The following is a 10039-nucleotide window of genomic DNA, read 5'->3' as shown; positions in this document are numbered from 1 at the left end:
AAGGGCAGTTTCAAGGATAGCCCATGCTAGCAACTCCTGTTAATACCTGTATGCCTTAGAAGATGAGTACCAGGCTGCCACGTTCACATGGAGAGCACTCCAAGCTACTACTGGCAGTTCAGAAGGGTTTAACACAGCAGTAGCATGCTTTAGTGCTTCACCAGAAAGCTTAGCAGTTTCATCTTTTGCTCCATATACACAAATGCTATAACATTAAGTGTATCAACCTAAATTTTTATTTATTTTGCTTTTTTAAAACACAACTCACTAGTTTTTAAGCAATAAAGCTCTGCTTATACTGAATGGGTAAGTAAAGCTGCTTTGGTTCAGGCTTTTCAGTTTTAATTTGACCCACTGAACAGTCTCTTTTCACCAGTATTTTCCATTTGCATCCAGACCTCACTGATCAGGGATTACTGGTATACAGTCTTTGGCACAGCATCATCACTACATCAATTAAAGAGTGTTTTTCCAACCATCTTAAAAACATGTGAAAACATTTTATTCCATGTACAATAATGTACATAATTTTAAGGTGGTCATGAAAGAGACCAGCAAAAATCAGAGGTATATTTACAGTAGCACACACCACAGTAAACAACCACCATTCACAGACTCAACATTGAGATACTGCTGTTGTGCTTAAGTACAATAACTACAAAGTGATACTTTTATTCTGTTGAAGTCAATCTTGAACAAATACCTCACGGTTTAGTAAAGGACACCTTAATCACCAAGAGAGTCAAGAGTCTACATTAAGAGTCTCACTCGAGTGCTGTGCCACACAGTCATCGTCTTCCTCATCACTATCGGAACTGTCATTATCTTCATTTAGTTCATTTTCAGCATCAGCCTCTTCTACAACTTGTGCAGGATTTTCATTTGGTGCCACAAACCCGTTGTTGTTAGAGGTATTGGCATTTTCCTTGTCCTCAATATACACCTTCTGATGGCACATCGGGCAAGTGTCCTGAATGTACAGCCACTTCCGAAGACAAAGTGCATGAAAGTAATGGTTGCATGGAGTAATGCGAGCAGAGGTGATGAACTCATGGTAGCAGATTGCACATACATCATCTATTTCATTTAGCCGACTTCCTTTTACCTCTGGAAGCGAGTTTATTTTCTTAACAGCAGTCCGGCGATTTATAAAAGTCTTCCAGCCATTCTTTGCTTGCAAGTAGATGTTGAAGTATGCGTGTAGACACATCATGCAAGCACGAATCTTGCTTCCTGACTCAAAAACCATCGTGTATGCTCCGTTTCCAAACATGATTACTCCAAATATAAACTCAATAATATTGCCAGTTGAACGAACATAATAGACATAATCATCAAGTTTTTCCCATAGCACATTGTAGTAGCCATCAATCATAAACAATATATAAACAGTGATAGAAACTATTACTTTTAGGCAAAGCTCTACGCAGAACGCTGTAACCGCAAAAAGCCACGTATTTAGTGCATAGTGGTGCCAGAGGATGTAACTGAGCAGAACCGGGAGGACAAAAAGGCAAGCGGAAACAAAGAGTACAGGGAAGTGTCTGCGAAACGATGACACGTGGGAGGCACTGAGAGACATCAGCACGGGGTCTGTCATTCCATGGATAAAATGCAGGACTGCAGTTAACAGAAGGCACATGTTTCGACTCAGGCGAACTAGTCGTTCTTCTGGTTTCAGTCCACTTAGGCCAGTCTGCAAAGCCAAAATAAAAAACAAAACAGGCGCTACGAAACCAAGCCTTTTGTCATCCTCATCGGTTGATCCGATGAAGGCCAAGATACCTAGTCCCAAGTAATGCGCTATTGAGGAAATGACGGCACTCATGCCTAACACAGTCAAAGTGGAGTCGCACCCACTTATGATCAGGCTGCAAATCAGTTCCCAACAGTTATCCCACGATATCAAGAAGAATTTTTCTTCTGTATCCTTTTCAGCCATCTTTACAACGTATGTCAGTACCACAGCTTGTGCCGTAAGTCTCGTTAGCCAGAAGACACGCAGTACAGCTGGAAAACGAATCCTTTTCCATGTGTCTTCCATCAACAGCTGTAATCCATAAATCCGATACATGTGCCTCACCAGCAGATAAACATATCGCACCGAATAATAGAACCATTTCATTTTTGTAACTAAAATGGCTGTGGTATTTAGTGTCAGAACTAGGCCCGAAATAAAAACTAGTATCTGCCGGACATTTAAAGGTAATTCAACAACCAAGGCAATTACAGGAATCAGTATATCCAGGATGATGAGTTGAGAGTATATGGACTGCACGTTCAGCAACGTAACGTATCCAATTCCAAAGGTAAGCTGAAGGATGGAAAGTGCCATCCATAGCGAAGGTCCTTTATGAGGGAAGATCTGAATGCCGAACGCAGCTGTGTAGTAGGCACTGTAGAAGTTTATGTGCAAAGCAGCATAGTAATTCACCAACACTGAAGTCGCAGCCAGCAGAAATGCCGAGGCAATCATATAAAACTTGAAAAGTGCTCGCTGTTGTAAGACCAGAACAACACTGGATACAAAGACACCTAAAAACAGATTGAAATCGTTTAGTTCTCAGCAGAAATGCAACACCAGATTTCAACTTTAAAATCAACAGATTTTACTTTTTTAAGAATTTAAAAATGTAGCTTTGGAGCTACATTTATGTAATGTATCGCTTCCCAGTTAGTCACCCGTAGCTTTACATTACCAGCCGTGCCCTTTTCAGAGAAGAGACGAGGACGACTTAATCTCTGCATTTAATACCTCTGCGCGCCGCAGCTGCGATGCCAAGCCAATGCAGGCATTAAGTCACAATTACTTTTAAGTTCATCTGCAGTTTCAGGCTAGAGCAGTGACAACTCCCAGCCTTTCAGCCTTAGTCTTGAAATCTAAGGGCAGACAAGTTCTAAAGCAGAAAAGAATTACCAGATATAGCATCACCTTTATAGGCAAAGTTAATAAGGAATAAACAAGTAAAATTTACTAAGTCCCCTAATTCACTTGAGCCAAGCACCGGGGGAAAGGCGTTCTTCTAGTTCCCTTCAGTCTGCCTACATTCCTGGTAAGGCGTCCTGAAACAAGTGCCTCACAGAGATGACCCTCTGCAATACAAAGCTCTTGTACGTGGGATCCAAAACTGCACCGATCGCCTGTTCGCCAATGCCAGCGCAGACTTGCGTCTTACAGATCAGACTTAGATCTTGAAATTCCTGTTTGCTAACCTTTCCCTCATACCATGAGCACATCTTGACCATGACCGGATGGTCTGCACCTTCCTATGAGAAACCCTATCGTGGCATCTATAGTAGCTTGGCATTACATTTATGACTGCAGTAAGCTCCTTCTGTAGCATACATACGAATTTCATCACTACACAGGCAAGGGCCCTTCCCTAACAGATGTTGAACTAAATGGCACTTATCACTAGATTCACTTCCTTCAACACTTTTTCCTTCCGGAAACATGCTGCCTTTGTTTTGGGCTTCAAAATCAGCTTCTAGTCTATGCAACTGCCTTCTCATCCAAATCAGTCCGGAGAGATTTCCATCTCTACAACCTGCACTTGATAGTAAGTTGCTTTCAATCTCTGTGCTGAAACTAATGAAATCACAAGTAATCCTCTTTCTGCTGGAGGACAGCATCAGTCTTTTCTGATGATTCTATTTTAGATTGTTCCAAATCCTCCATAATCAAGTGCTTAAAAAAATATTTTAAGCCATGGTATCTTGATCATGGGAATACAAATCTTTGCTAAGAACCAGCATTTGACTCCACCGGTAGTGTTGTCAGCCGCTTGCGTCCAAAACAACCCCAAACAGCCCCCACCCTGGAGGGCTGCATAAGAAGGGAGAGGGTCAACATGAATCAGTAGCACAAGGCAGACTATGAAAAAGGTTATTCATGCACCTTAACAGTATTCCTTGCCAGCAGCATTTGCTGATATAAAAACACTCTCCTTAACTAATCATTAACGTGGTAACCTTGTGAGGTTGACAGAGGAGAAGCCTCAGTCAGTTTTCAGAAAGCGCTTTGTATCGCAGCTCAGTTCTTCCATGAAAAGCTGAATATTCGTCCCATACACCGCTCTTCTCAAAATAAGCTTGACAAGTTCATTGCCTTTTCATGCCTACCTCCATAAACACCTCTGGGAAAGCTGACAGGTTTGTACCCTTTGTCTTTTCTCGGAAGTCAGAGAAGGCTCAAATGCCTGTAATGAGCTCAAAACCTATTTCTCTCCTTGCAGTTGCAGGAACAGACCTGTATTTAGATACTAAAGGTAGTCTTAAAACACTGACATTTCACATATGAGGCACATCCTAAAAAGAGTACGACAAGTCAGTAGAAAAGCTACACCTACTGGTTCCTCTGAAGAGGGACTAACAAAAGGTAAAGCATTTCTCTGTCCAGCTTGTGTGGACAAGACCCCCCCAAAGGAACCTCCAGAGACCACAGGAGGTAAGGCGAGTCTCAGAAGAGGAGCTGAGCATTCCTCTCCCCCATCCCCACTTATATCATTCAGTCCATCTTGCCGTGACGAGACTTCCCCATGCCCTGAGAAGGGTTCACCAAACAATCTTTTCCCATCTTCTCTCTGATAGAAAATGCTGCAGTTCCTCCTTTGAGAAGGTTTGCCTCGTCTTCCTATACTTACTGCTGCTCATCTTTACTGCTCCTATCCACGCCACCCCATCACCAACCCCCTCCAGTACGGCCTCCAAGCATGGTGTTTAATCAAACCACACGCATCTACTTCTAAAATAATTTCTTGTGGTGCAGTGAATTGCTCCCTTTTGCCTTTTTTTTCCCCTTTAACTCCTGCAATTTGTCAGTATCTCTGTCGTAGCACATTAGCGAGAATCTGACTTCCAGTTGGCTGCAGAGTTCAATTACCTTTGTACACAAGTACTTTAATCATGTAGAACTGCCAGATTTTTTTTTTCCCCAGCCCAGCCATTCTGCTTGCCTCCAGATCTTTCTGCAGACTGCAGTATTTATAGTAACCCTCTCAAAAATCAGTGTCCTCCCCGAGGAGGGACTGCAGACTGAGGTGCCAGTTTCACACTCCCAGGGGTGGTGGTTCTGCTGGAATCCAGACACTGAACAAAACCCACGCAAAGGTATAGAGGGTAAACATTGTGTTGGAGAAAAAGCAAGGTTAATCAGGTTGAAGTAAAATTGCACTCCAGTTGTAGAACTTGGTTCCAGGCTGCATGTAACTCTATGTACTTGTATAGAAAATAAGTGATGGAGGAATCAGACTGAGGAATCCTGCAGTAAAACTTTTTTAAAATCTCAGATCTCTATCAGCATTCTTGAAGAGCTCTGCTTGCAAAATATTTCAGAACTGCTCAACATCACCCCTGAAAGCTATCTGATCTCTCCAGAGCCACAATCTTTGTATCTAGAGGACAAGCTGTGTGTTTATCCTATGCTAAACAGTATTGTGCTACAGGAAAAATTTCGATCAGTCATTTGAAACCTACAAATGGTGATTAAAAGGGCAACTTCCCCAGTATTTAAATACAGAATGATCCAAAATAAATATTTCAGTTTATCCTAACAAGAGGAAAAAAACAACCCTTTAATGCTTGAATTCAGATGAGGAAGAAATAGATGCAAAAGCATTCTCTTGTCTGAACCACATAGAAGGGCTTTGACACTATCTTTAAATGGTTACATTTTAGTTTTTCTTTAATTTTGTAAAGCCAAGAGCCAGAGACCGCTTGTCACAAAGTACAAGATAAGTCCCTTGGCATAAACTGCTCCCAGAGCTCTTTTGCAGAAGGCAGCAGAGGGATTACCCACTTCTTCCCCCAAACCCATCCAGAGAAGTGATGATATAAATGCAATCCTGAAAAGTGCCTTAATCTGTTAATCCCAATATCACACATTTAAAAGTGATATTTAACCACTCTTCTCAGCTTTCTACCCCAGCAGCCGTGCCACCTATTTCCTTCCTATTTTTTTCTACTATAAGCAACAAAGACACCATAAAATCAACATGTCACAGGCCTGCAAAAAAACTCTTGCTGTGTTTTGGATTCTCCTTTCCTTCTTGCCTCAGGATTCCCAGCGCCCTGACAGGGCGCACGATGCAGCATCCCCCGTACAGGAGTGAGCGGAACAGGGCTCCAGCCCCTAAGCACCCGAGGTTGCAAGTAATGTTGAAAGTAGCATCACTTAGTTGTACCGGGGATTTTCAATCTTCATTCCGGGGAAGAAAAAAGGGGAAAAAAAACCCCGAAACTTAAAAATAACCATTGGCACGTTTCGAGAGACTTTTTTTTCCATTTGGGAATCAAATGCCCGGCATTTCTAAACTGTTGGTGCTAAAGCAAGGATTTAACAGCACATTTCAGGAAGATGTCATACTATCCAAAGTGCTTTATGAAAAGAAAAAAGAAATCAAGCCTGCCAGACGCTCCCGGCCGAGGAGGGGCTCAGGGCCGAGCCCCCGCGCACATGGCGGCGGCCGCCACCGCCCAGCCCGGTGCCGGGCTCCGCCAGGCCCTGCGCCGCCCCGGGGCAGCGGGAGGGACCCGGCCCGGCCAGGCGGCGGGGATCGACCCCGGCGGGCGCTCGGGAGGGGCCCGGGGCGGCAGGAGGAAGGGGGCCAGAGGCGGCGGGGGGACGGACGGGGACCGGGACCGGGGCCAGGGCCAGGCCGCGCCAGCAGCCAGGCGCTGGGCCCAGGAGGGGAAGCGGCGACCGTGCCCTGCCCGCGGCTGCGAACAAGGCCGGCGGGGGCCGGCAGCGGCGGGGACGGGCCCGGCCCCAGCCCGTCGGAGCGCCGCTCCCCCAGCGCCCGGCGGGGAGGGGAGGGAAGGGCGGCGGGACGGAGGGGAGGTCTCTCACCCAGCAGCCGCAGCAGCACGCCCAGGAGCGCGGCGCAGAGGGAACCCCCCGGCAGCGGGGACGAGTTGAAGATGGCGTCGATGAGGAACAAGCTGGGCACCCGCAGCGCGACCTCCAGCCCAGCCCGCAGCCGCGGGCCCAGCCGCAGCCAGGGCAGCCGCGGAGGGCCCGGGGCCGCCATCCCCGGCGCGGGGGCAGGCAGCCCGCCTCGCCCGCCTCTTAAAGAGCGCAGGGGGCGGGTGTGCGGAGGGAGGGCGGCGGGTGGGTGGCTACCGCCCCGCCGCCCGGCCCGCCCGGGCCCTCCGCCGCGCCGCCGCTGCCACTGCCGCCACCTCCATCTTCCCTCCGCGCTCCCTCGGCCGCTCCGGCCCCCGCCGGGCCGCGGGGGCGGGGCGGGGCGCGCGGGCGTCGCAGTGCGCGGCCCCGCCCCCGGCTCCCACGCGAGGGGGCGGGGGGGCGGGGGGAGGTGGCGGCGCGTGCTGCCTCAGGCGGCGCTTCGGTGGCCGCGGCGCGCGCTGCTTCAGGGACGGGACGGGCCGGGACGGGACGGGGCGGCGGGAGCCGGGCCCGGGCTCGGTGCCGGTGTCGCGGCGAGCCGTGCATGGGTAGGCGGGGTCTGCGTGAGGAACATCCCGCCCCGTTGGGGACGAGGGCCGCGGCGGGGCCGGCTCCGCCGGGGAGCGGCGGGGCAGTCCCGGCCGGGGAGGCGGGCGCCGGCCGCGGGAGCTGCAGCCGGCCTGGGCGGCTTTATGAGGTAGTGCGGGGCCTCAGTCCGCCGCGCCTCGCTCCCAGGAAGCTTCACCTTCCCCCGCTGGCGTGTCTGCAGTAGCAAAGCGCCATATGCCATCGCATAAAAGATAAACGTGGGCTCATCCCTCATATTCCTGAAAACACTGCTTCGCCGCAAAAACCCTTTCCAAAGAATAAAACCGCCTGTTCGCCTGGCGGCTCCTCCTCCTCCTCACTCCCGGGCGGACCTGCCGCCGCCCGCGGCTGCCGGCAGCGCGAAAGTTGTCGCTCCCTGGCTCTTAAGTGAGTAGCTCGCCTTGAAGAAACAATGAGCTTTTAATTTAGGGGAGGGTTATGCAGAATTTCCTGTTCTTTCGTGCGTGTGGCAAAAATCCTGTCTTATTCGATGCATAACCAGAGATCAGGATCATATGGAAAAAAGGCATTTTCCTTTGAAATCCTGTTGGCTTCCTTGTGCATCCTCGCAGCAGCCACAGATACAGGGACTAACTTTCGGAAACTTCAAGCTGACTTGATTTAAAAACAAAACAAAACAAAAAATTAAATGCAAAAGTGTAATCCACGTCAGTCCACCTGAAACGGGCATTTCCCAGCCCACCGCCTGCGCGATTTACAAGCAGGCTTCAGGCCGCAGCCGAAACAGGCCCGCGCGCCGCTTGGCACCTGCCACCCTGCGATTTCCTGCCAGCGCCCGTCCCCAGCTTCACCTGCCGCAGCGCAGCCTCTCCGTGTGCCTGGCTAGGGCTGGCTTACGTTACGCGCTTGGAAGTCTCTCTGTTCTTTTTAAAGGATTTTGGGTCAGGCACCACCAGTATTGCACAGGAACTTTCCTAAGTAGCGCCCCACGCTAGCAAAGCCAGAAACGTTGCCGGATTGCTAAAGGATTGTATTACAAAATCCATGGACATGGACAAAGTGCGTGATTTACTTACATGATGATACTCATACCTCTGACCCAGTAAGTATCCCCATGCCAAATAATAGAGGTTAGGGTTTAAAATGTGAAAAGTATTTATTTTACATAGATTTGAAGATGGCTGAACTGCACTGATTCAGACTTGCGTGAATAATTGTACTTCTCAACCAAGTATGAAGCTGCAAAATATAAATAAAATTATTTGATTTGAAATGAGAAGCAATGTAAATCAAGCAGAACTGGGTACTCAATAATTCTCAATAACCCACATGAAAATATTTGTATGAGGTGTGACTTCAAGAAATCAACAACTTAAAACACCACGTATGGAATTCTCTGCCCTCCCAAGGCCCTCCCGACTTCATTTAATATCCTCACCAGTAAAGAGGATCTTAAATCTGTTTTTACAATACAGGCTTCAGGATCAGAGGCAATGCTGTAGTACCTATTCATTCTGCTTTAAGGACATGTGGATTAAATGAAATCCATCAAATGGATTTTCAGGTTTAAATACGTGCATTTACAGGCATATTTTACAGATGTTATTTAGGCATGTAAGCAGAGTCATGGATATCTGCAAATTATTTTGTCAATAAACAGTTCCAGGTTGCAAACATTTCAGAAACCCTCGTGTTAGTAAAGCATATCAGATCAAATTTGTACATTTTTTTTTACACATGTTCTTCAGAAGACTTGTTGCAGTGTTTAAGACTCCTACTTTTCATTTAAGTTCTATTTTAAAAAAAAATCTAAACCTGATTGTCGTGCATACAATATGTAGGAAGATGACACCTGCTGGATATTTTTAATTTTGCAATTAGCACTACAGAGGTTCAAATGGGAAATAATAACCAAAATTCAACTTCGTTACCCAAGCATAACTCTACTGAATTCACTTCAGTCACATATACAAATTCCGGAAAATTTGTCATGTTATTTCTAGGGTTAAATGTGGTCTCAACTTCGTTGTAGATCTGGGGATTACATCCTGCTCTAAGTAAATTCGTATCAATACTCCTGTAAAAAAAGGTTTCTCAGTTGGGGACTTCTGCAGTTTCTTGTTCATAGACTAACACACAAGTTAAGCAGAAAGCTCCTTTATTTGCCTACAGAGATTAATTGTTAAGGGCAAATAGTCCTGAACAGCCAGGTGAAGGTTGTTCCACGTATCATTGTGGCAGTGCATACCTGACATGGAAAACGTGTCCAGGCCTACAGCCCAGGACAAGGCAGCGCAAAAGAACATGCTTAGGGAGTTGTTTCCTAATAAATAAGAACTTCACACTTGAAAATGCTTTCCGAATAATTTAATATACCTCCTCTGTCAGGCTGTGAGTCAGAAAGTCACAAATCAATGTATTTCAATAAGAAACATAAGTCACTGAATTCTCTGATGTTCTAGACAGCATGTGGCCGAAGGTTGGAGTTTTACTCTCAGTCATGTAAAAATGGTTTTTGAAGAGTTTTATGACAGCTCAGAGTGGTCAAAATTCATATCATTTTTTCAAAAGCTGTGAACATTTTTC

The 10039-nt window shown here is 46.9% G+C and overlaps 1 protein-coding gene across 1 annotated transcript; it reads right to left on the bottom strand.

Annotated features, from left to right (window-relative positions):
• Positions 1-218: 218 nt before the first annotated feature.
• On the bottom strand, positions 219-7246 carry RNF139 (ring finger protein 139). Its single transcript, XM_075085777.1, has 2 exons — positions 6848-7246; positions 219-2535 (listed from the first exon to the last, which is right to left on the bottom strand). Exons 1-2 carry the CDS (start codon positions 7026-7028, stop codon positions 743-745), a joined length of 1974 nt encoding a protein of 657 aa, XP_074941878.1. The 5' UTR covers positions 7029-7246; the 3' UTR covers positions 219-742.
• Positions 7247-10039: the final 2793 nt, after the last annotated feature.

This window comes from Phalacrocorax aristotelis, chromosome 2 (genome assembly GCF_949628215.1).
Source record: "Phalacrocorax aristotelis chromosome 2, bGulAri2.1, whole genome shotgun sequence".
NCBI lineage: Eukaryota > Metazoa > Chordata > Aves > Suliformes > Phalacrocoracidae > Phalacrocorax > Phalacrocorax aristotelis.
Note: the sequence above shows the minus strand (reverse complement) of the source record. Positions and strands in the feature narration are given on the sequence as shown.